The sequence below is a fragment of the Tribolium madens genome, unplaced genomic scaffold (assembly GCF_015345945.1).
Source record: "Tribolium madens isolate multiple individuals breed KSU strain unplaced genomic scaffold, Tmad_KSU_1.1 Scaffold_7;HRSCAF=85;Tcas5.2_LG10, whole genome shotgun sequence".
Taxonomy (NCBI): Eukaryota; Metazoa; Arthropoda; class Insecta; order Coleoptera; family Tenebrionidae; genus Tribolium; species Tribolium madens.
The window spans coordinates 6,562,802-6,586,061 of NW_025401050.1; the positions used below are offsets into that span (position 1 = coordinate 6,562,802).

Below are 23,260 nucleotides of genomic sequence, written 5' to 3' on the forward strand. Positions count from 1 at the left end.
ACAATTTTGACAATTATAATTGAGGTTAGATTGTTTTGATTTGTCAAGTGAGTTTACAAGTATTAAAATTAATAATACACAATAATAATAATATATTTGTCACTTTTAGGGCACCATGGGTGAGCGGAAAGGCACCAACAAGTATTACCCCCCGGATTACGACCCGAAGGCCGGGGGGCTCAACAAATTCCTCGGGACGCATGCCCTTCGTGAAAGGGCTAGGAAAATCCATCTTGGGATTATTATCGTCCGGTTTGAGATGCCCTACAATATCTGGTGTGAGGGCTGCAATAATCACATAGGAATGGGGGTTAGATATAACGCTGAAAAAACCAAGATTGGGATGTACTACACCACACCTTTGTACCAGTTTAAAATGAAATGTCACTTGTGTGATAATCACATTGTTATAAAAACAGACCCTGCTGTATGTTTTTGTTGAGTTAGGAATGTTTGGTTGAGATTTATTTTTGCAGAACCTTGAATATGTGATAGTGTCAGGGGCGAGGAGGCAGGAAAACAGGTGGGACCCCACTCAGAATGAGCAAGTCGTACCAGAAACGAAAGAAACACAAAAGCGGATGTTTGATGATTCTATGTTTAAACTGGAGCATGGAACCGAGGATAAAAGTAGTTATGAGAGCTCAAAACCGCGATTAATTCATTTGTATAATAGGAATGAGTGTACTTGGGCTGACAATTATTCGGCTAACCAGAGACTAAGACAAATATTTAGAGTAAATTTGAATCATGTAACAATTTTAATTATTAATCAACTAATTTTAGGCACAAAATTGTGAATTGAAGAAGATTGACGGTCAAAATACGGCTCTATTGAAGAAATCAAGCCTGGACATTCCACTCTTAGCTGAGACTGAAGAAGACAAAAAAATGGCATCTTTGCTCAGTCTAAAATTGAAACCCAGCACGGACATTGCTCAGAATACTGAGCTGCTCAGAAAACGGATAATAGCGAGTTCTTCCTTACCGACATCGAATTTCTCCGTGAAGAAGGAACTCAAGGCTGTCAAGATTCTGAAAGAAACACCTAAAAAAGACTTAGGGATTATAAAAAGGTCAAGTTCGGTGTCAACGACCCCTTCTGTTAGCGAAAAGAAACTTAAACTAGTCAATTTAGTTGATTACGGTTCAGGAAGTGATTCTTCCGATTAATTTGTAAATAAAAATTGACATTTGTTACATCACGTGTTTTGACATTTGTTCCTCTAACCTCACTTTTTTGTGTTTTGGTTTTTCAAGACATGCCGACTGGAAATCGTCGTTTACCTCGTACTCTACGTAGTAGTATCCCATCGATGATGTCAGGCTTTGGGAGCGATATGTCACACAGCAGGTATGCCATGTTGGGGGGAGGAGTACCAACACTTCCAATATTGGAGCAAGCAGCGGCCCCTAAACACTTCCCGTTTCCGAATACACCAGTCGATGATGATTTATTTTTCGAATTTTTAATGTTTATGTTTAGTGCGATTTGTGCAGGGTTGCAGTTTTTGCACTTGTATAGGACGGTGTGGTGGTTGCCCCATTCATACAATCGCCAGGCTATGGTAGGTGTCACTCATTTAATTATATTACAAGAATGAGAGGAACTCATTTGTAGAATTTTTACTTAATTGATCTCAATTTAGTTGCATTTATTGTAATTTTATTGTCGCGACGGTTAATTTATATTGTGGGGTGTAGAATCCTTGAGAGGTCTGTGCCAGCGAAATATTTGTACCTATCCTATACGTGTTATCGGTAAGTTTACATAAATAGTAATTTTAACGTAAATAATGGATTTTTTTAGGATTATCTTGTTTGCTATACTTTTTACTCTCCTCTCATGTTGTGCTTACTTCGTGATCCAGAATCACCCAATTGTGAATATTTTGTATTTATGTTACCCGTAAGTCTTGTTACTTGAATTAATTAAAGCTGAATTAATTATCTAATTGTAGAATTCTTGTGTATTTGATATTATTTGGTTGCAAAGTTACGGCATTTTTTGAATTGGTGACTTGGAACTCGTCCTCAATTCCGCCATTGCATGCTTGTCGTTCAAATGCTTCCGAAGTTCGTGAAGAAGTCGAAAATCTCAAAACAAATTTTAACAATCGGATGAAACAGATTCTTTTCAGTTCAGTCGTCAATGCTTACTATACTGGTTTTATTCCTTCTTGTTTTGCTCAGGTATTTATTGTTTAATCTTTTAATGGAAATAAATTATGGAATTTTTAGAATCACCTTCATTACGATGTTTATTGGGCTACTCAACACGTAATTTTTATTTTTTTGAGTAGTTTCGTGGCTTACGCCACCCATATTTTGTCCTTACGTTACTGCGATATTTTGCATCGATCAGCACTACATTTGGGCATTTGGGACAAACTAGAGACCCGAAATATGTTACTGGTGAACAATAACTGGAATGAGGAGACTTTGTGGCCTTATGGGGCCTTAGTCAAACACGGGAGGGACTTGTATAGAGCACAAGGGGAGTGCAATGCTAGCGAACCGGGAAATACGACATATTCAAGGTTTTATCTCATGTTTAAAAATCCCAGTTGTTCGTTGAGTATTTTGTTATCGGTTCATGTGGCCATGGTTTTGCTTCAGTTGGTATTACTGGTGCGCAGTATCGTCTGGTACAATATTATTTCGATCACTTTTATCCTATTTTTTAATTATTACGTTTTGTATAAAGTAGGACGTGATTATCTTGTCAGTTCGAAAATGTATGAAGAAGAACGAGCGATGCACAATAAACTTAATTTGCACTAAAATGACTTGTTTTATTTTGTTAATTTCATTAAAAAGACACAGTGCACTTAATCCTGAATTGGGGAACCACTGAGAATGAGATTCCAAAATTGTGATCTAGTAATTAACTTACCAGTATTGGAAAAATACAACTAAGAGATTAGAAGGCTGCGAACTCAAGTTAATAGCCGTCATGTCCGCCGGACTACTTCCAGGACTTAGCGTATTGATAGGGGAAGGTGGAGAACTCCCGTCAATTTGTGTGTGGGCCAAAGTCGTTATAAAATTCCTGTTCAAATGAATGGCTTCATAAAACGCCAACAAATACGCATTGTTTGCTCTCATTTGTTGCGTCCTTAAAACACCCTCTTCSGATATGAAAATGTTGCCCACCATCGTTGTGAGCGAAGTCAGCCAAGAGGTGTGCTGATTCTCYATCAATTCTCTATTAAATTGACTACAAAATTCGCACAACGATGACGTGATTACTTGGCCGTAACCGTTCAAAGCCAATTCGTCATCTAAAATCGACAATTTTACAACGTACGGATTGGCAGCGTCGTATTTTCGGTAATTTACAAGTAAAGTCAACAACAATACAACATCGTAACCGTGCACTTGACGCGTTTTACTGTGACAAAGGAGTTTTAAAAGACATTCAAAAAGTGATGTATTCATCACGTGTTCAACTAAAGTGTTTTGGTCGATATTTTCAGTCCGAGTTGTGAGAATCAAGAGCAGTTTCAAGGATAAACATTTCAGGATATGAGCCACATCACCTGGAAAATCGCAATTTGTAAAATCATTTTGCCGGTTTTTATACAATCAACCTTCAAGAAAGCTCTGACATGATGAAAGCAACACTTGGACTTTCTCTTCACTGTTTTCAAAACCTATCAAAAACATGTCTGAGTCGATTTCTGTAGATTTTCGAAAAATCATGTGTATTACAGCACACAGTGTTTGCCTTGCGTAAACCACTCTGATGTTGTTTTGATCGTTTAAAGTCTCAATACAACTATTCACCAGGAAATTTAGGTTTGATTTGGCTACGAATAATTGCTCTTGAGAAATTTTTTTTAGATTTCACTGTCAATGTAGCCAGTTTCGGGCTTCAATAAATCGAATCCATTCTAGAATTGGGCCTTAGAGTGTTTCGCAAGTTTGTACAATCTTATTTTTTCCTTAACCTGGCGTTTTGACTCTAATGTTATTAAATATTTTTATTCTTTTTTTTTAATTATAAAGCTAGTTATTTGATTTTTATTTTGCATTTGTGTAATGTTTACAATAAATTCCATTGTTAGTGTGTAAGATTAAAAACGTGCTAAAGGGACGAAACGTCTAGTCGTTGATTATGGAAAACTTGCTATGTGGATCTTTACGTCCATTAAAACCAATTTTTTGTTGAATATGATTGTAATATTTTCTAGTCTTCAATTGTGATAACAAATCAAATTAATTTGGCTGCCCTAAACTAAAACACAGTATTTGTTTTTTAATTAATGTTTTAATGGGTCCAAAAATGACTTATTTCAACAGGAAATGATTTGCTCTCCACACATATTATTATTTAACTTAGAAATGTCATTTTTTAAAGGCAATTTAAGATGTGGGGGTAAAAGACCCCAAAACAAAAAATATATATAGTGCCAGATACTGTTTAATGTTTACAAATATGTACTACTCATCGCTAAAATTAAAATAAATACAATTTCAATTTCGATAAGGGTGTCCCAACGGGAGGTGATGTAATTTACACCGGGTGACTATTAATGTTTGTGACAAAAAATCTATTGGCAACACTGAATTATTGGTAATCCTTTTACGGCGCCCGTCGCAAATGAATTACAATTGCCTATAAAAGTTTGACGTTTGAATTTGAAAGTCAAGGTTGCCAAACTAAAATTTGCATCCAATTTGAGAAAAAATCACAATCATTTATAATCACCCTGTATTTTTATTTCAAAATAAAGTTTAAACATTGCCATTAAACATAGAATACAATTTCGCCTCTACTTCTTTGGCAGGAAAGCATTCTTTTACACTACATTTTCACAAAAAGAATAAAGCACAAAAAAAGATAAAATACATTAGTCATTTTGGAAATGTGTCGGCCTCCGTTTTACTTTCTTTTTTGTTTAAACATTACATTTTTTTTAATTACGAGTCAATTCTATTCTTCAAATAATTTGGTTCTGAATGAAATTTTAATAATTTTTTAATGGAATTCAAGACTGATGATAGCAGTTGATTGATTACGACATTAAATTATAAGTTGTTTACAATTGGGATAGCGAAAGTAATAGTTTTTTTCACACCTGTTTCAGTTATTTCCACTTAAAAAGTGGAGTACAATGGACGGTTTTTAAGTTTTTTAGTTTAAGTTTTATAGATACCTACCTACTGTTTTACTCTTTTTGAAAAAACAATTTTTTTATTTTTAAAGAAATAATTACTGATGAATATTTAAATGAATGTAAGTGTGAAAATAAGCCAAAATATGTAAAAAACTCATTTTTTTGAAATTGTTGTTTACTGTGTTTTGGCTTGGGACAGCCAAATTATTTCACTTTGTGCCAACAGTAGGTTTTTCAGAATCAACAACACTCATTTTAAAAGTTTTTAGATTTAAAATTGTGCAAAAACGTGTAACCCGTGCAATTTTTTAACCATTCATTTGTCTCAAAAACATGAAATATGAGCCTGCACCTCTGACGATCTGAAACAAAAAATTAAAAAAAGTCAACCAGAAAATGCATTTTTACCGCCATAAAAGTCTGTAAAGACAGGATTGAAAATTTCCCGGCTGTGAAATAGCAAGGTCTTTGAGCTCTCATCATCAAAAGTAGGAAACTTTTCTTCGAGGATTCTTTCATAATGATCCAATTGATATCAAAAGCGTTTCTTGACAATTCCCCACTCACAAGTTGCACCTCATTTCCGTGCCAACAGTAGCACAAAATTTGGAACAACATGAGAATCAAAAAACTCGTCATACTGTAAAATGCAGTACTATCGGGGGTCAACTGTATAAAAAAAACTTAAGAAAAAAACACACTAAATAACTGAACTAACCGTACTGACTTGAAACAACTGGAAACACACAATCAACAAACTAGAAATGAACTGCAAAAGCATCAAATAACTAAAATCCTCTTCGGCGTGATCACACAATGCGATCAACTCCTGGTGGTGAAAGACACATTCGTTGGCAAAATTTTCAACAAATTCCTGTGTCTTATCATCTAACAATTCGACCCGTTCAATCCCTTGACCGAAATCGTCGGGATTTTCCGCAATTGCGGCCTTTTGCGCCCTTTCGATCAACGTTTCGAGTTCCCTTTTCACGATCAAAAATTGGGCTTTGATCAGCATCATGAACCCGCAAATGACGGCATCGGCAGCCCCAATGTAGAATCCATACAGCGTCGTGCTGAAAATCTGGAATGCAAAGACGCTTTCATAAAGGGGGCTGTCGTTGTACTCGAAGGGCAACCAGGTGTCGAAGGGCATCACTTTCGTGTTGACTACAACAGTGACGTTTCCGTCGATGTAGTTGTGCTTGTCGTAGGGCCAGTTGGCGAAGGCGGCGTACAAAAGGCGATTCCCAGTCACAAAGATTGTAAAAACATAAAAGAAGTAGCCCTACGATTGAATTATTTTAAACTCTCGATAATTTGAGGCAGCGGTGCAGCGAGGAGGGGGTTTTGGGGGTTAAAACCCAGAACAAAATCAGAGTAGTAGTAGTGGTTATGAAACTAAAATTATATTTTAGAAACAATCAAATTAAACATTCGAATTTTGTATACAATTATTTTCGATGTTGTCATAACTTCAGAATTTTTACAAAACTGAGGTACCTCAAATGTTTTTGTGCGTACATACATCCCAGCGAGTTGAAAAAGTCCATTAGTGACTTTTATGGGAAAATGATGTACCCTTTTAAAACAATGATTTTACGCTACACTTTTATTAGTCGATTAGTAGCTTAGTTTTAGAAATAAGACATTTTTTTGACGAAAACATGCACTTTTTAAAAATTTATTACACAAAAATTAAGACAGCTAGAACACATTTATTCTTACTTCTGCAAAGAAGAAACTACAGAATTTAAAACTGTAACAATTTTTTGGTGTTTTGCATTTGTAAAGTGTAAAAAATTAAGAAGTTTATTAAAAGCTAAATAACAAAAAAATTGAATGGAACCCCCTATTTTTTATTTTTGCATCTAATAGATTGATAAATTGTCTATCTAAAAAAAATAACCTTTAATGTCTAGAATTAATAAATGAAAAGATATTTCACATTCAATATTAATTGTAGCAACAATGCCTATCAATATCTGAGCATTGTTGATACTATGGCAATTCCACCACGAATCACTTATCCGGAGATTGTAAAAGTCGTTATAAAAAAATACTAAATACTAAAATTCGAATTATTTTATTGTAGAAATAAAGAATAATGGATTTAGTTTAACATAAATGTGGATTATTAAGTGATATTTCTTTCATCTCTTATGCAACTGTGCAATTTTTCCCTACTGAAACAATAGTATTCTTTTTGTTTAACGTTAAATATCTTTTTAGTTAATGATTATAAACACCTAAAGTAAATAATTTTAGAAAGACAATTTAATAATTTTTTAAATGCAAGAACAATAAGTAGGGTGTTCCATTTAATTTTTTTAAGTTATTGAACTTTTCACAAACGCCTTTATTCTTTTATCTTTGCAAATGCAACACACTAAAAACATGTTACAATCTTATAGCTTGTACCTTCTTCTTTGCGGTAGTAAAAAAATATTTCTACTTGTCTTAGTTTTTGCGTAATAAATTTTTTAAAAGTGCATGTTTTCGCCAAAAAAAAGTCTTATTTTTAATTTGCTTAGTTTTAAAAATAAGACACGTTTTCGTCAAAAAAAAACGTCTTATTTCTAAAACTAAGCGAAATCGACCAATAAAAGTTTAGCTTAAAAACATTGTTGTAAAAATCTACATCCAAAAACGCAAGAGACATATGGTGTTTCATTTAAAAAAACACAAGTTTGTATTGTAACTTATTTTTGAGACACGCTGTATAGTTGAAAATAATTTTAGGCGATGGACTAGATTGGTATCTGTCAATGTCCTATATATATTTTTTAATTTTACCATTTGAAGGTCAGTAATGGACTTTTTCAACTCGCTGAGACACCCTGTATGTAAAATGCTCCGAGAAATCGATTGGCATTGAGAAAACTGCAGAATTCTTGATCATTTAGAAGTTATAGTTCAATTGATATTTTGTATATTAACGTAGAACAATTATCTTTATCCATATGATAAAAAAATAAATTTGCTTTCCAACGGTACCAAACAAAGGACTTCCGAAGTTTTTAGCAATAAACCGCTTCGGATACCGAAAATCGCTCAAAATTTCGACAAAGATCGAAAAAATTAAAAACTTCAAATTTGAACCATTGCATTGAAATTGAAATTTGAACCATTTGCATTTTGAGGGTTCACGAGACTTAGAAAAGTACATTAACCATTGTCAACACACTTTAACCGAAATTTACAAAATAATGAAAAGGTTTTATTTATTTCTATAAATTTTATTATACGTTTCATGCTACTTTTACTTTATACTTCATTTTCTTTACCTTTATTTAGTTAGTTCTATTTCACTAAGACACCTCTGTAATGTTGTTTTAAAGCTCTGGTGCTCTTATCTTTTACATACGTATGGCGTGTTTTTTCATGTTGATATGAGTGTGTTGTGAACGGACCACAATTTTTAATACTCCCGGCGAGGAGTTAAATGCCATTAATAACTTTCAATTCGATGGTTCGTTCACAATCAAACTTTCATGGATAGCTTTGACGCCAAATTTAAAAAATTACCCGTTATTAAAAAACAGTTTCAGTTTTATAAAGTAGTGTTTGACTGTTAAATCGTTTCATTGAATACAATTTTGTTTTTCCATGGCGGTCTTTGTTACAAATAAAGTTCTTTTATTTGGGAAATAAACGTAAAAGAAAATGTGAGAGATCAAATTTGGCCAAGGTTTTTGAAATTATACGGACCTAAGATTTTTGACTTTAGTTAACTTTTTAACGTATTTTGACAACACATTTGCGAATCAGATATAAATGTCGTCAAAATCTGATAGTGTGAGTTCTACACGGGGGCGAGCGGCAAAGCTGTGAGCCCCCATAATTTTTATTTTCTACACAACATTTTCGAATCCGACAGGATTTAATATCAGTTTCTGGTCTGTTACTAAAAAGCTATCTTAAAAACATCCGTCATAAAGGCAGTTTTTTGAAATAACGTTTAAATGAGTGCCCGAAATTTTTTATATAGGTAGAATAAACCCCCTCCCCCCCCTTCGACACTGAATTTGAGTCTTACTTGTCGGTTGCATAAGGTTATCGCATCGTTGACTAAGGCGAGCTCCTCGGCTCCGCCTCGGGCCGGATTCGGTCTGAAAATCCCCTGTTCCAGTGTGGTGAAGTAGCCCCACATTTTCTTCCGCAAATGTAACATCACGAACATTTTAACTGTGCCTAAAGCGTGGGTGATGCAGCAACAAAGTGCGAAAGTCAGCTTGTAGATGTCTTGATAATTTATCACCATGTCGAGGAATTCGGTTGTGGTGAAAAGGCACATCGTGCCGATTATAAGGGCAGAGTAGGTGTAAAATAGGCATTGGGGGATGCTTTGGATTGGGAGGACGTCTATTCCGAGTATTTGAAGCACTGTTAAGTGCACTTTGAGGTAGACAGGGGGGATTTCTTTGAGGTCTTTCCTTCCCGACATTTTAGTTCAACTATAGTTGACTTTTCTCCATTTCCGATTTAAATAGGTGAAATTAAATCTAATCACTGTAATTTTTGTTCGACGTAAAGTTTCAAGAGAGTTGTAATTGTACTTCTAGACTGGTATTAGGTGACAAAGTTTTAGCTGAAAGTGTTGAATAATTAAAGAGCGATTTATGAAATAAGGTTTTGTTAAAACTGATTTTATTGACTGTAGATTTAAATACAAAGCGATAAAAAAATCCTTCTGCCGTGTGGTACCTAACTAGATGTCAAAAAAAGATTTTATAAAATTCAAAATACTAATCTAAAATGCATTCCAGTCCAAATTTAAGTTATGTTGCAAGCCTGAATGTCACTAACTAGTCATTTCCAAACTGGTATGCATATTTCATTTTTGATTTGAAAGTTCATGAGCAAAATACCTATTTTAAATTAAATATTATTTATTATTAAAATTATTATTAAAAATTACTTTCATAATTTTCCACCGCAATTATTAAAGCGATTTTACACAGATTTGACAGTTTTGTTAGCAAATCAGTCCTTTAGTATAACTTACACACTGCTCAATTTAATTTCCAGCCGATTTACATAGCTAAATTAAAAAAAAAATTGACCTTAACCGGGAAAAAAATTCTTAAATGAGATGTTTTTGGTATTTTCCAACATTAACAAAAGAACGCAAACTTTCAAGTTGATTTGTCAATTTTATGAAATAAAATCATAATCAATTTAATCTGTATAATTTGTTTTACGCAAATAAATTATCATAAATTAATTAATTGATTAAACCATAGACAATTATTCAAAACTATAATTACTTAATGTACTTTTTTCAAAAATGCGAAGTGTCACAACTTTATTGACGTGTTAATCGTTGCAGGATTGTCTAATTTTAGTGGTCAAATCACTATTTTCTATTTTGCGTGTTACAAGGCTATTAACGAACTCGTTTGGGTGCGTTAACAGCCTAGAGTATTTTTTGTTTTTAATGTTGGTGGGCTTGAGAATTCATTTAGATTACGCACAATGACAAATGTCAGTAGTTTGAGTTGAATTTTCCAACGCCTTCATGAATCACACTGCTATACGTGTGTAACCAACTGACGGAAAATTAAAGTTTGACGTTTGAGTTTGAAAATGAAGGTTGCCAAACTAAAATTTTAAATTTTTGACACCAACTTGAGGTAAAAAAATCACAATCATTTACAGTCAGCCGATAAAAAATCCTATCTTGTCATTTTCAAATTTCTTCGTTTCCATTATTTTGGCATTTTTTTTAAATAATGACACAATTTGATTAATTATTATTCCAGAAACACATGTATTTGCATGTATTTTTTATTTTGCATTTGTGCAAAACTATTAAAACATTTCAAAGTTGTTTATAACAATTTTAATGCTAGTGTTGAAAACCTGCTATGTGCATTTTGACGTCGGTTGTAATTATCAAATTCGTTTATTGTGAAAGAGGTGACCGATATTCTATATAATTATTCAAGGAGATTTTTGCCTGCTAAGGCCTTGTTATTACATTCCAGGGCAGAACTCGAAATAATTCGAGCCCGCACATTATGTTTGATTCTAGTCCTTTTTAATCTACAAGTAAATCTCACCTCAAAGAATAACTCTTTACCTAATATTTTTATAAACATGATGAAACTTAATAAGTAGGTATACAGTATGTCCCCGGATTGCGTTAACAAAAGGATTTTTTTTATCTTTTACGCCAAAACTGCAAAGGAAAAACATTTTTTGCTTCACTTGAAACGAGCAAATCTGTACTTAAAACTTCATTATTCTGATTCAGTGAAAAGAAAAGTTAATTTTTCTCTTGATTTTCAAGTCCTGTTACATTGGCGGTTTTTATTTGACAACTAAGTATATGCCACTTTAACAATTCATTTATTAATTAAATAATGATAGTTCTTGTAAAAAATGACTTTGTTTATTATCTTAAAGCTGTTTCTTTGAGTTGCTATTTATCAAAATTATGTTTTTTACAAACATTTTTGTTATTTAACTTGCGAAAACTCATTTGTCAAAGTGACATCATTGTCTATTTATTTATTATTCTAAAGTCCAAAATCAGGAGAAAAATGGACGCTTCTTTCTACTGAGTTAGAATAATGAAGTTTTAATTACAGATTTGCTCGTTTCAGATAAAGCAAGAAATGTTTTTCCTCTGCACTTTTGGGGTAAAATCAGAGATAAAAATTCTTTTCTTCTTGTCAATTTAATCCGGGGACAATAAGTTTTATTGTTGAAGTTAAAAAAAGATTGTAAAATATTTCAGGAGGTAATAGTATGGACCAAAACATTTATTTGTAATCTGTTCAAACAAAAAAGAGAAGCGCTTCTAGTCAAAATTCTAAAAATTTTCACATTTGATGTATCCGAAACCGTTACTTTGCGGATCCCTGTTTATTAAAATTTTTTTGTTTCTTTTAGTCCATACTTATTACCTCTTTAAATATTTTACAATCTTTTTTAACACCCTGTATACTACATTACAACAATGACTACGGGTTTGAGGTTTATGGTGGTTGTTTAATTTTAGAAAATAAGCATAATTATATTTTCTTATGCTTCTAGAAAGCTATTTTTTGTTCTACATGATAGTTTTTGTTCTGCTTTTTTTTTCTAATTTTCTAAGTAAATACAATTTTTGCACATAGTAGTTTTTTTAATCAATGACGATATTGCAAAGTTCATTTTAAACGTTCATTTGTTTCAAAAACATAAAAAATGAGCCTGCACCTCTGACGATCTGAAACAAAAAATGAAAAAAGTCAACCAGAAAATGCATTTTTACCGCCATAAAAGTCTGTAAAGACAGGATTGAAAATTTCCCGGCTGTGAAATAGCATGGCCTTTGAGCTCTCATCATCAAAAGCAGGAGACTTTTCTTTGAGGATTCTTTCATAATGATCCAATTGATATCAAAAGCGTTTCTTGACAATTCCCCACTCACAAGTTGCACCTCATTTCCGTGCCAACAGTAGCACAAAATTTGGAACAACATCAGGATCAAATAACACACCATACTGAAAAACTCGACACTACCGAAGGTCAACTGTCAAAAGCAAATTCTCGCAAAAAGGAACATTAAACAAGAATTCAACTAACCGTACTGACTTGAAACAACTGGAAACACACCACTAGTAAACTACAAATAAACTGCGAAAGCATCAAGTAATTAAAATCTTCTTCGGCGTGATCGCACATTGCGATCAACTCCTGGTGGTGATAAACACAATTGCTGGTTAATTTTTTAACAAATTGTTGAGTCTTCTCATTCAATAATTCGACCCGTTCAATCCCTTCGGCGAAGTCGTCCTTATTGTCCGAATTTTCCGCAATTGCGGCCCTTTGCGCCCTTTCGATCAACGTTTCGAGTTCCCTTTTCACGATCAAAAATTGGGCTTTGATCAGCATCATGAACCCGCAAATGACGGCATCGGCAGCCCCAATGTAGAACCCGTAGACAAAAGTGCTGAAAATCTGGAACGCGAAGACGCTCTCATAAAGGGGGCTGTCGTTGTAGTCGAAGGGCATCCATGTGGCGTAGGGCATCACTTTTGTGTTGACGATAACTGTGACGTTTCCGTCCATGTAGTTGTGTTTGTCGTAGGGCCAGTTGGCGAGGGAGGCATACAAAAGGCGGGCTGTTATGACAAGGAAAACAAAGGTGTAAAAGAAGTAGCCCTACGAAAGAATTATTTTAAACACTCGCTGTATTTGGGAGTTTTACTTGTCGATTGCACAGGAATATCGCATCGTTGACCAATTCGAACTCCTCGACTCCGCCACGGGCCGGATTTGGTTTGAAAATCCCATTTTCCAAGGCCGTCAAGTAGCCCCTCAGTTTTTTACGCAAATAGAACATTAGAAACATTTTTGCGGTGCCTAAAACATGGGTCACGTAGTAACAAAGGGCGAAACTCAGCTTGTAGATGTCTTCGTAGTTTATCACAATGTCGAGAAATTCGGCTGTTAGGAAAAAGCACATCGTGATAAACATAAGGACAGTGTAGATGTAAAATAAGCCTAGAGGGATGTTCTCGACTGGAAGAATATCGATTCCGAGCCATTGAAGCACTTTTAGGTGCACTCTCAAGTAGTTAGAAGGGATTTCTTTGAGGTTTTTCGTTGTGGTCATTTTGGTTCAACTGATCGGTTTTTCGCTATTTTTGGTTTAAATACGTGAAACATTGGGGTAATCACTGTAATATCTGTTTTACGTAAAGTTTCAAGGGGGCTGTAATTGGTACTTCTAGACTGGTATTAAGCCAGAAAGTTTCAACTCATGTGTTTAATAATTGAAAGGTGATGTATGAAATAAAAGTAGGTTTAGGTTCGTAAAACTGATTTTATTGTCTGTACATGTCAATTAGATACATTTTTTGTATAAACAGACTAGACTGTATTTACTAGAAACAAGAAAACTTTGTATAAAAAAGTGTAAATAGGAGATTCAAATCCATTAAGTGGCCCAAATGGAATTTTCCGGTACAATATTTCTGCTACTAGGACGGAACACTTGATTTTTTTGTGTGTCAAACAAATTTAAAATCCAACATTAACAACAACGGTTTTATTGTCAATTTTATAAAAATATCAAATTTCAATTGATTTGTCAATAGTTGCAGCGTGAAAGTGTCAAACAAAAATACTATCCATGAAAGTTTTATTTGGACCACTCTGTATACACTTTCTCGGGAAGCTTGTTTTTTCTACTCAAGGCACTTTGTAAAATATGGCCTTATTTGTCTTTACCTAACATAAAAAAGAAAATAAAGAAACAACAATCTGCCACTGGAACAAAAAATTTGGTCCCTAGCTTTGATCTATTTGGTTTAATAAGACTAGTTAGTAAAGACTGACTATAGACTGTTCTACAATACAATAACAAGCGTAAAAACAAAAGAAACCCGGTAAAGACAAGATAACATCGAGGCAACCTAACTAACTACAGGGCTGTTTTGTAAATAAACCAAAAAAGAAAAATGCCAAGTAAGGTAGGACATCTGGAATATTAAAAAAAAATGTTTAAATAATTCTCTGTCAAAAAATGCTGACATTATATTTGACATTTTTTATGTCTATTTGATGATATTGATGATCTTGTATATGTTTTTTCATAATTATTCAATAATCGTACAAAAACTTTGTAAATAAAAGCTACAAATAACGTTAAATTACAAAATTTAAACTCTCATAACTTCGAAATTTTTATAGATAGATTTTTTTTAACATTTTTTCCATGATCCTGGTATCTCATTTTACTTGTCGTTTTCCGTTTTTACTCTGTTTACAAAACACCCTGTATTATTCCAGCCAAAACGAAATTTTCGGCCGGTTTAAATCAGGCACATGATAGCGGAAGCCGCTTCTAACTTAAAACTGTATACGATACTTGCTCGTTGTCGAATCGGTGGAGCTCTTGCTGTCCCGCCCTAATGACCCGCCTCTTCTCATCGCTCCGCCTCCGAAAAGCCTGACTTTTGAGGGCGTTGGCAAGGAACTGGCCGAGTTATCGCTTAGTGTAGAGGCGGAGTCTCTTTCACCGCCGCTTCTTGATCTCTGATTGGTCGGTTTGCGGAGCGAAGCGCTCGAACCGCCGCTCTCCGACAGCCTCCCGTACTCGCCCAGTTTTCGGGGCGGGATTAACGACCGCGCCGGTGACGCCCTCCGACTACTAGCATTGGAACTGAGCGAATCTCCACCGTCTGACTTCTTTCGGGGCGGAGTCTCGCCTTCGGCTAGCCTATTGTAGTCGCCGAGACGGCGCGGCAGACCACTGCGGTGGGAAGGGCGAGGGGGACGCGGCAGCGAGCTGGGGGCGGGGCAACGCGGAGAGGAATCGGCAGTGTCTTGCATGCGTTGCTGCTGGGAGGCACGGCCTTGTTTCTCCAATAGGAGCATCGCGCCCGGCTCGTACATCGCAACTCCGCCCCCAGCGCCGCCGCCGGTCACACCCGCCAATAGTGGCTTGGGTATTTTTCCTTTTCTCTGCGCAGTGACTGGATTAGTGAATCCTGGAAAACAGCAAAGACCCCGCTGAAATGGAGAAGAGAAAAGACAGAGTTGGGATGTTGTCCGGGATCTGCGTGAAGTGTTAGTCACACGGCACGCCACAAGGCAGCCATGCAGGGAGGGGCAAGGGCGGGGCTTAGTGGCGGAAGGAGGGAAGCTTAACTTAAAACACTCGACCATTCAGAAAACGGTTTTTATTGGTTTAAGGGCATGCCAACTCGACAAACATACATGCAACATTCTAACCGGTCTGGGCGATATTTACAAAAAAATAATTAAAAATAAATAAATAAAGATAAAACAAAATACTGCACGTTTCAGCTCAATAAAAACATTTGTATCCACGTAACGCTTCATTCAAAAACATTATTATTTTTATTAAAGTGACTTGTGATTTTGAAATTCAGTTGGCAACATCGAATTGACTATAAAAGTGTGAGGTTTGAATTTGACAGTTTATGTTACCAACTAATTTCAAAGTCATAGGACACTTCGATCGGAAATTTAAATTAAAAATCTTAATTTGGCAGCATTGACTCACAAATTCAAACGTCAAACTTTTATAGGCAATTGTTATTCATTTGCAACGGGCAAACGCTGCCTTAATCGTCCAATAATTCAGTGTTGCCAATAGATTTTTTTGTCTCAAACATTTATTGCCATCCGCTGTGTAGATCATAATAATTTATTTTTCAACAGAATGCTAGTAATTATTACTTTGATTTCATACTTTATCAAATACCACCTTGAGATAAGAATGACCCATTTCAATGACGTCAATAATATTTATTTCACGACTTTTTTTGTAGACTGAATTATGAGTTATGACACTAGATAATTATAGTTAATTATGTTTGTTTTATTCTTTTGTGTTTAATGGAATGATATCTTATTGAGCTGAAATCGGATAAACTCCTAGTTCCAATTTTTTTCCTCCTGCCTGAAGCACTTGTTATAGCATTAATGTAAAAAATTGAAACTATTTGCCACAATTGTCTTGGTTAATAACAAACTATTATGTACAAAGGGAAAACTAAAATAAACCAAAACTAAAAACAAAATCAGAAACCGACTCACTATTTGACTTGGTAAAACATCCAGTTCTGTACATTTTTTTAATCATTTTTTTTTTTACCCGAAACATGTACAGAACAATTTCAGTCAATAGAACGTCTCAGTCTCTCCTACCTTGCTCAACAGTTGCGAATCGAGTTGACTATCGATTTCTTTTAGTTGATTATCCAAACTTTGTTTCGTCGAATCGAAACTTTTATTTTCGTATTTGGTATAGGAAGGCATGTGGTAGGAAGAATCACTCCCGGCGTAGGAATTTCCCGAACCGAAACCGGTGGAACTTGTCAAGACGCTACTGACTAGGAAAAAAAAACAAAACACGGTCAAATATATAACACATCAGGGACCAATCATATTACCTAACTCCTCCCTTGACACTGCCGTTCCCAACACGTGATCGATATCAGCTCCGCCCAGACTGGGGTGGGGCGTATGGTGGGGGGACCGCCCCAGCATACTCGATACGTCCTTATCATACGTATGTTTCTGCAATACTTTAATCATGGCGTCGCGTTCGGCCAACTTCGATTCGAGATCTTTCACTCGTGATTCCAAATCAGCAACCTTCTTTTGGGCCGCATGGACTTCATCCATGTGTCGAATTTTCTCATTTCTGGCCTCGGCGATGATTTTTTCCGTCTCTTGACTCGTCTTCTCCAGGGCGGCAATCTTTGCATCCCTAAAATCTCTAAAATGAGACGAAAACCCTAAATTGGGTATAAAAATTACTTGGGGATGCTCGCCGCATCGATTGCTGCTTGTCTCAACGCACTCTCCTCTAAATACCTCTGCTCCCACTTAGTACAATCCCCCTCCAATTGCATAATCTTTTCGTCTTTCTCGCGCAGGCGCCGTTTTAATTCAGACGGTGATTCGTTACCGGAACCATTCGGGGAATCCCATCCACTCTTACCACCCTCCCCTTGCGCCAACTTCGTGCGCTGTAACTCGCGCTCGAGCTGTAAACGCAATTTGCGTTCGGTTTGCTCGCGACGATCACTCGCGAGTTGGAGCGACGACAGCGCCCTCTGCAGTTGAACCACGCGTTCGACGTACACTTGCTTCTTGCGGCACTGAAAAATCGACAAAATTGTACACCAGATGGCGCATAAATGCAACAACGTACTTCTTCCTCCAAACGGACGACATTAGCCTGAGCGTTGGTAAGTGCGGTATCTAGAATATCGATATGGGTCCTTTGTTCCTGCAGAGTGACTCGTTGCGCGGCCAACTCGATTTCTTGTCGTTCTTTCGCAGCGACATGTTCTTTGTCTATTCAACAAACAAAGTAAATAGAAAAATAAATGACAATCAACTTGTGACTTACTCTGTTGAATCAACTGAGCTATCAACACCTCCCTTTTGCTTAACTCTCTTCGGAGACAATCGGGTGAACCTGAGTCGGGGGCTGGTGACCTTGACATCATTTGGGTTGATAACAAATCAACTTGCTCACGTAAGGCCCGATTCAACTCTTGTAATCTCCGATTGTCATTCTGCAAGCGCCCTCTAGCGGCTTTTTCGAGGCGTTCTTTGCGTTCACATGACTGGACTAGCTCTTCCTGTGCCTTGTGCACTTTGAGAATTTCTTGCTCAAGCTGTAACACCCTTATTATTATCATATTTATTATTGTAATCCTTACCTTTTGTGTCTTTGCAACCCTTTTGTAGCAATTTTCCAATTCGATTTTCAAGGCACTGTTCTCCTTGATGAGTATTTCGACCATTTCGGCTGAGGGCCACAATTCCCCGCCCCCTGTTTCCGACTCCTCCCTCCCTTTTGTGGGTGGTCTCGGCGCCGACACGCCCCGTCGGAAACCATCGAAATCGGACGCCCCTTTAGGAACGCCCACTTTGGACAAGTCGGGTTGGGATTTCGAGAGTGTCAATTTTTCATTATTGATGTTATTTCGATGCACCACCGCTTGTAATGGGGATTTGTCGGCCCACTTGGGGTATTCAGGGGGCGGATTGTCGAAGGGCGAGGGAACTTTGACTTCTTTGGCTAAATGTTTGAGGACCGACGATTGGCTGAGGTAATCGTCGGGGATTTCGGTGATTTCCTGGACCCCAGTATCATAGATTCGAGTGTTTCCGTCGAAGCTCGTGCGAGGTGAAGCCGAGCTTCGCTTCTGATTGGGCGAGAGTTTGGGATCGTACAAATTCGAGGATTGGTGGGGGTGGTAGGCGTCGCCGTCCCTCACCCCGGAGTTGCGACCTGTAATGGCGATGTGAGGGGAAATCGGTCACGTGAGAGGCGTTACCTGTCCAGGGCTCATCCCCCGCACTGTGTATGATGAGAGTGTTGTAGGAGGAGGAGGAGACATCCAGTGAACTGCGGTTTGAGGGGAGGCTGTCTCGCAGGGAACTGCGATTTGAGGCTTGCTGGTTTTCCTGGCCTTGGGGCTCCTGACGGGCGGTGTGACGAATCACGTACTTTTCTTCGTTCGAGAGGTTCTCATTTGAGGTGGAAATATCAGTCTCACTACCACTCAAGCTTTGAGGAAAGGCGCTTTGAGGAGTGGTTTGGTTGAAAGGGCGGAAACGGTTGGGTTGTTGTAACGAACCCATTTAGACGGTTGTCGATGGTTTACGCACGGCACATGTGATCCGAATCTTTTATGATTGAACATCTGCCGAAAAAAAATGGAATTTTAATTATGAAAACAAAGATTGACGTAGAATTTGGACGAATTTATGACGATATTTGGTCGTATCACTTGATCTGGTCAAGAGGTTAACAATGTTTACTTTTAATTGCACATTATTGGCTGCTCTAATGCAAAAAATATTTCAAGAATTCGGTCGTCATCAGTTTGCACGAAATTACGTTATTTCAAAGGGGGTTTAAATGTGACCATTGAGGAGGTGTGGAGAAGAGAGAAAATTAGATTGGAATGTGCCAGGCAAAGAATAAACATAAAACTTTCACAAGAAATGCACGAAATTTCGCGAATTTTCACACCGAAAATGGGGCCATTCGCGGGTTGCTACTTACAAAAGTTGGAACAGACACTTGGGGGGTGATCTGAGTCAGATTCTGTGCATTTTTTGGACTTCTAAAACGAAGAAAAGACGACGAAGAGGCACTAAACGTTACAAACTTCAGCAAACCTCAATTGCTGTGTTTTCCGCTAGGGGGAGCACGAAAAATTCCTCGCGAGTTTCACATTCCATCGTAATATACAAGCTTTAGCACAAATGTTAGGCTCCACCGTTAGAAAAAAGCCAACCAATCAAAATTTCTCATATAAATTTAGAATCCAGTCTTTGCAAAACAAAACCAAAAATTTTGTGAAAATTTAAGCCGAAAATTCAAAATTGCGCGGGATGAAAGCTACTGGTATTTGATTTATTAAATTTTTGTAGAGAAAATTAAAAAAAAAAGTATTTTGAAAGGACTAGTGACTCAATTAATTTTTTGACAATTCTACAATTACCCAACATAATAAATAGTCACTCTTCACTCAATTGAACATCTTTAACAAACAACTGGTCGCATGTAAAATTTGACAGTGCTGTCAAATTACTGTCACTTGTCACTGACAGACTGTTTTGGAAATAAAAGTGGGACAAAAAGGCCCGTAAAACATATATTCCTCTACAATATTCAGAAAGTACGAACTAAATAACACCAATTACAAAATGAGTACGTACGAAATAAGTAAATCATCTGTAAGTTTTTGAGGTTGTGGTGACCCCTCTCAAAACTTTCTTTTGCAGCTCCTCAGTTTGAAAGCAGAAATTTTACGAAAACAGCAAGAGCTTGCGAAAGCCAAAGCTGAGAATGAGGTCAAAATCAGACAAATCAAGAAGAACACTCCACTGGATTTGAAAAATAAAGGTATTGAGCAAAGACAAGCCCAGGATCTCAGTGAGGAGGAAGAAAATTTGTTGAAAAAGTCTAGGTTTGTGGTTGTGAAGACTTGGTTTTGTTTTTACAATTTTGTTGTAGAGAGGCTTTAGAAGCAAAAACTAAGCTTTATGATAAGTTATCAAAGGGTGCTTCAAGACTTACAGACGACGAAATAGAATATTGTCGCCGGTATTTGGTAAAGTTTGATAAGAAGGCACGTGTTTCTGACCATTATCAGGAGGAAGAAGAAGAAGACGACCCCATTTGTGACAATTATGAGCCTCCGAAGAATCCAGATGAAGAATGGTAGTAAACTCGTCAAAAATAACATTTATAAGTTGATCATTATTTTCTAGGGTGGAATATGTGGACTGTTTAGGGCGCACACGTACTTGTCTTCGCAAAGATTTGGAATATTTAAAATCAAAAGATAAAGACTTGAAATTGATTGTTGATAAGCGTCGCAATCGCGATAAGAGCAGAAGCAGAAGTCGCAGTAGAAGCAGAACTAGATACAGGAGCAGAAGTAGAAGCAGAAGTAGGCCCAGGAACCGCACACCTTCCCCTGAAAAAGGGAACAGATCCCCCGAACTCACTGAAGAAAATGAGTTGCTTTCACCTGACATGCGACGCGAGATTTTGCGCCGTCAGTGGGAAAAAGAAGAAGAAGAAATCAGAAACAAGTCAGATATCCATTACCAAGACCTGCTCTTCAACGGTACTTTTCTTCAATTTTTGGGCTTGTTTATTGTAATGTTTTTTCAGAGGCTCGCACGCACGGTGTTGGCTACTACGGATTTTCTAAGGATGAAGAAACGAGAGCCAAGCAACAGGAAGCTTTGAAGAAACTCAGAGAAGAAACTAGAGAAAAGCAGAAGAAATCCGAGAATTTGCGAGCAATGAGAGAGAAACAAATTGCAGCAAGAGTCAGGGCTGCGATGAATAGAAAAAGACAGAGGATGGGGTTGCCGCCTCTGGAGGACGAGCCTGAGCCTACTCCAGCTCCAGTCGAAGAAGCTCCGCAAAAACAAGAAACGAATGAAAAAGAGAAGAAACTTGAGGAAAAGCGCAAGAAGCATGTCAGGCCTTGGGATTTGGGGAAAGAAGGGGTGAAGGAACACTACGAATACACGCAAGAAGAATGGGTTGATAAGAAACGGAAAGAGCGTCCGAACGAATTTGCACCACCGAAAGAATACAGAAAAGAGCGGAAGAAAATGTATGATAGTGATGAAGAGTCATCGAAATTTAAAATGAGGCAAACCACCAAAAAATCTAAACCTGAACCTATCGTAAATGAGTTGAGTGATGATGAAAATGAGAGTCGGGACAGGGGCAAAGGCGCCGAAGTGGCCCCACCGCCCACTTACGATTATTACGGCCCTGGCAAGTCTAAAAAGTCGCAAAAACGGCCGGAAGCCCCCAACGTGAGTGACTCGATCGAGGCCGGTTTGAAATTCCTGCGAGAACAGATGGAAAAGAAGCAAACTACTAGTCGCAGATCAGAGGATATCTTTCTTTCATAAATAAAACTGTATTGTTTAGTTGTTGTTTTATTTATAAATCGTCAACATATAAACCTAAATTATTGTGGAGCCCCATCGCCGGCAGGCATTGACCTAATGATGTCGGAGTCGCCGGGGTCAGTAATGGACATAGCACACACCCTGAAGTATTTACCACAGGCTGTGCCTAACTCTACATTATTTCCGGTATAGTGGTGCACCCCGGTTTTGGCCAACATGGCGTAATACTCGATCTCCGATTTGCGGAGCGGAGGGGTGTTGTTGGCGATGATGATTAGTTTAGCTTTGCCTTGTCGCAAAGTCTGAAATTTTAATATAAATACTCGAGGTAAAGAATTGCAAAAAACTTACCTTCAAAGTTTGCTTATAACCTAAGCAGTATTTGCCGGATTTCATTACAAGAGCCAACCGGCTGTTTATGCTCTCAATTGCCTTTTTCTGTTTCTTTTGGGCTACCATCCTGTCGCCTGAAATGTGAGGTTAGATTGAGATTTTTGATCAGTAGTCGCGCAAATATGTGATTTTAAGATAAAATGCCACAAAAATGTGCCTCTTAATAGCATTTAGATTGCAAATGTGTTTAAATAAACGTATTTTTTACCTGAAAAGACAGTCCACGTGCAATAACAACGGGAATAATGTGGAAAAGAAGATGGCGGCCAAAATTTTTTGAGGAATTTGCTTCTTTTTGAGTGGCAACAGTTGATGAAGTGGGAAATTTAAAATTTTTCTTATTTCTAGTATTCGCCCAAATAAAAGCAAAATGTGTGTTTTTTAAATAATATATTGTTTTTAAGTAAAGAAAACTTAAAGTTTACTTGCTAGGAAAAAATGTGTAATTATATTATAAAGTTCACAACTTTCACAAGTTCACAACATGTTATTTTTTTGTGTATTGAATAGAAAAGAATAAAAAAGTGAAGAGAGAAAAATTGTCATTTTTGTGTAGATTTGAAACAGGTTTTATGTCACAGTAATACGAGAAAATTTTGAAAATAAAACTTATAAATAATTATTATTACTAAAATGCAAGATGATTTACTTAATTTTTTTTTAAGTAAACATAAGCATAAAAAAATCAAATTTAATTTTTTATTTGCATTGGAGAAGTTAAATGTATTTAGGTTGTCAACACAATGCCCAAATTAAACTTCAAATTACTAAATTAATTTCAATTTAAAAAAATTATTCAC

General features: G+C 36.7%; 7 protein-coding genes across 8 annotated transcripts; 3 read left to right on the forward strand and 4 right to left on the reverse strand.

Annotated features, from left to right (window-relative positions):
* Nucleotide 1: 1 nt before the first annotated feature.
* Nucleotides 2-1,401, forward strand: LOC123009604 (coiled-coil domain-containing protein 130 homolog). 2 transcript variants are annotated; one of them, XM_044406026.1, is made up of 5 exons: nt 2-47; nt 110-427; nt 477-737; nt 787-1,076; nt 1,261-1,401. In XM_044406026.1, the coding sequence occupies exons 2-5, from the start codon at nt 116-118 to the stop codon at nt 1,301-1,303; spliced, it is 906 nt and encodes a 301-aa protein (XP_044261961.1). In that variant the 5' UTR covers nt 2-47; nt 110-115; the 3' UTR covers nt 1,304-1,401. The 2 variants fall into 2 exon arrangements, with proteins under 2 accessions (XP_044261961.1, XP_044261960.1); XM_044406025.1 differs by lacking the exon at nt 1,261-1,401 and having other exon boundaries at nt 787-1,202.
* On the forward strand, nt 1,263-2,784 carry LOC123009603 (transmembrane protein 39A-like). The gene is made up of 5 exons (XM_044406024.1): nt 1,263-1,568; nt 1,622-1,761; nt 1,811-1,909; nt 1,962-2,193; nt 2,242-2,784. The coding sequence occupies exons 1-5, from the start codon at nt 1,263-1,265 to the stop codon at nt 2,782-2,784; spliced, it is 1,320 nt and encodes a 439-aa protein (XP_044261959.1).
* Nucleotides 2,785-2,853: 69 nt separating this feature from the next.
* Nucleotides 2,854-3,685, reverse strand: LOC123009951 (armadillo-like helical domain-containing protein 3). The gene is made up of 2 exons (XM_044406547.1): nt 3,594-3,685; nt 2,854-3,542 (listed from the first exon to the last, which is right to left on the reverse strand). The coding sequence occupies exons 1-2, from the start codon at nt 3,667-3,669 to the stop codon at nt 2,893-2,895; spliced, it is 726 nt and encodes a 241-aa protein (XP_044262482.1). The 5' UTR covers nt 3,670-3,685; the 3' UTR covers nt 2,854-2,892.
* A 1,662-nt stretch (nt 3,686-5,347) lies between these two features.
* LOC123010188 lies at nt 5,348-13,734 on the reverse strand. The gene is made up of 8 exons (XM_044406886.1): nt 13,327-13,734; nt 12,702-13,280; nt 12,388-12,648; nt 12,295-12,342; nt 9,163-9,573; nt 5,842-6,411; nt 5,532-5,792; nt 5,348-5,485 (listed from the first exon to the last, which is right to left on the reverse strand). The coding sequence occupies exons 1-8, from the start codon at nt 13,732-13,734 to the stop codon at nt 5,432-5,434; spliced, it is 2,592 nt and encodes an 863-aa protein (XP_044262821.1). The 3' UTR covers nt 5,348-5,431.
* Nucleotides 13,735-14,716: 982 nt separating this feature from the next.
* Nucleotides 14,717-20,116, reverse strand: LOC123009788 (angiomotin-like protein 2). The gene is given in 9 exon segments (XM_044406308.1): nt 14,717-15,635; nt 16,800-16,984; nt 17,045-17,364; nt 17,415-17,758; nt 17,812-17,957; nt 18,013-18,283; nt 18,329-18,928; nt 18,930-19,318; nt 19,684-20,116. Coding segments are annotated over 8 exon segments (2,856 nt in total). The 5' UTR covers nt 19,257-19,318; nt 19,684-20,116; the 3' UTR covers nt 14,717-14,972.
* On the forward strand, nt 19,859-22,085 carry LOC123009789 (coiled-coil domain-containing protein 174). The gene is made up of 5 exons (XM_044406309.1): nt 19,859-20,360; nt 20,409-20,593; nt 20,641-20,847; nt 20,898-21,259; nt 21,307-22,085. Exons 1-5 carry the CDS (start codon nt 20,331-20,333, stop codon nt 22,065-22,067), a joined length of 1,545 nt encoding a protein of 514 aa, XP_044262244.1. The 5' UTR covers nt 19,859-20,330; the 3' UTR covers nt 22,068-22,085.
* Nucleotides 22,082-22,776, reverse strand: LOC123009790 (60S ribosomal protein L30). The gene is made up of 3 exons (XM_044406310.1): nt 22,669-22,776; nt 22,419-22,534; nt 22,082-22,369 (listed from the first exon to the last, which is right to left on the reverse strand). Exons 2-3 carry the CDS (start codon nt 22,524-22,526, stop codon nt 22,127-22,129), a joined length of 351 nt encoding a protein of 116 aa, XP_044262245.1. The 5' UTR covers nt 22,527-22,534; nt 22,669-22,776; the 3' UTR covers nt 22,082-22,126.
* Between the last annotated feature and the right edge of the window lie 484 nt (nt 22,777-23,260).

Excerpts from the sequence above, each read along its gene's own strand:
- LOC123009603 (XM_044406024.1), top strand. The coding sequence starts at position 1,263 with ATGCCGACTGGAAATCGTCGTTTACCTCGTACTCTACGTAGTAGTATC. Across the intron at positions 1,569-1,621 it reads CATACAATCGCCAGGCTATG|AATTTTTACTTAATTGATCT; the intron begins GTAGGTGTCACT and ends ACTCATTTGTAG. Across the intron at positions 1,910-1,961 it reads ATTTTGTATTTATGTTACCC|AATTCTTGTGTATTTGATAT; the intron begins GTAAGTCTTGTT and ends ATCTAATTGTAG.
- LOC123009790 (XM_044406310.1), bottom strand. The coding sequence starts at position 22,526 with ATGGTAGCCCAAAAGAAACAGAAAAAGGCAATTGAGAGCATAAACAGC. Across the intron at positions 22,370-22,418 it reads GTTATAAGCAAACTTTGAAG|ACTTTGCGACAAGGCAAAGC; the intron begins GTAAGTTTTTTG and ends TTAAAATTTCAG.
- LOC123010188 (XM_044406886.1), bottom strand. The coding sequence starts at position 13,734 with ATGACCACAACGAAAAACCTCAAAGAAATCCCTTCTAACTACTTGAGA. Across the intron at positions 9,574-12,294 it reads TGTTTTTGAAACAAATGAAC|AAAATGTCGGGAAGGAAAGA; the intron begins GTTTAAAATGAA and ends TATAGTTGAACT. Across the intron at positions 5,793-5,841 it reads AGTTGTTTCAAGTCAGTACG|TTGACCCCCGATAGTACTGC; the intron begins GTTAGTTCAGTT and ends TTTTTTATACAG.
- LOC123009789 (XM_044406309.1), top strand. The coding sequence starts at position 20,331 with ATGAGTACGTACGAAATAAGTAAATCATCT. Across the intron at positions 20,848-20,897 it reads AAGAATCCAGATGAAGAATG|GGTGGAATATGTGGACTGTT; the intron begins GTAGTAAACTCG and ends ATTATTTTCTAG. Across the intron at positions 21,260-21,306 it reads CCAAGACCTGCTCTTCAACG|AGGCTCGCACGCACGGTGTT; the intron begins GTACTTTTCTTC and ends ATGTTTTTTCAG.
- LOC123009604 (XM_044406025.1), top strand. The coding sequence starts at position 116 with ATGGGTGAGCGGAAAGGCACCAACAAGTATTACCCCCCGGATTACGAC. Across the intron at positions 428-476 it reads TTATAAAAACAGACCCTGCT|AACCTTGAATATGTGATAGT; the intron begins GTATGTTTTTGT and ends TTATTTTTGCAG. Across the intron at positions 738-786 it reads GACTAAGACAAATATTTAGA|GCACAAAATTGTGAATTGAA; the intron begins GTAAATTTGAAT and ends AACTAATTTTAG.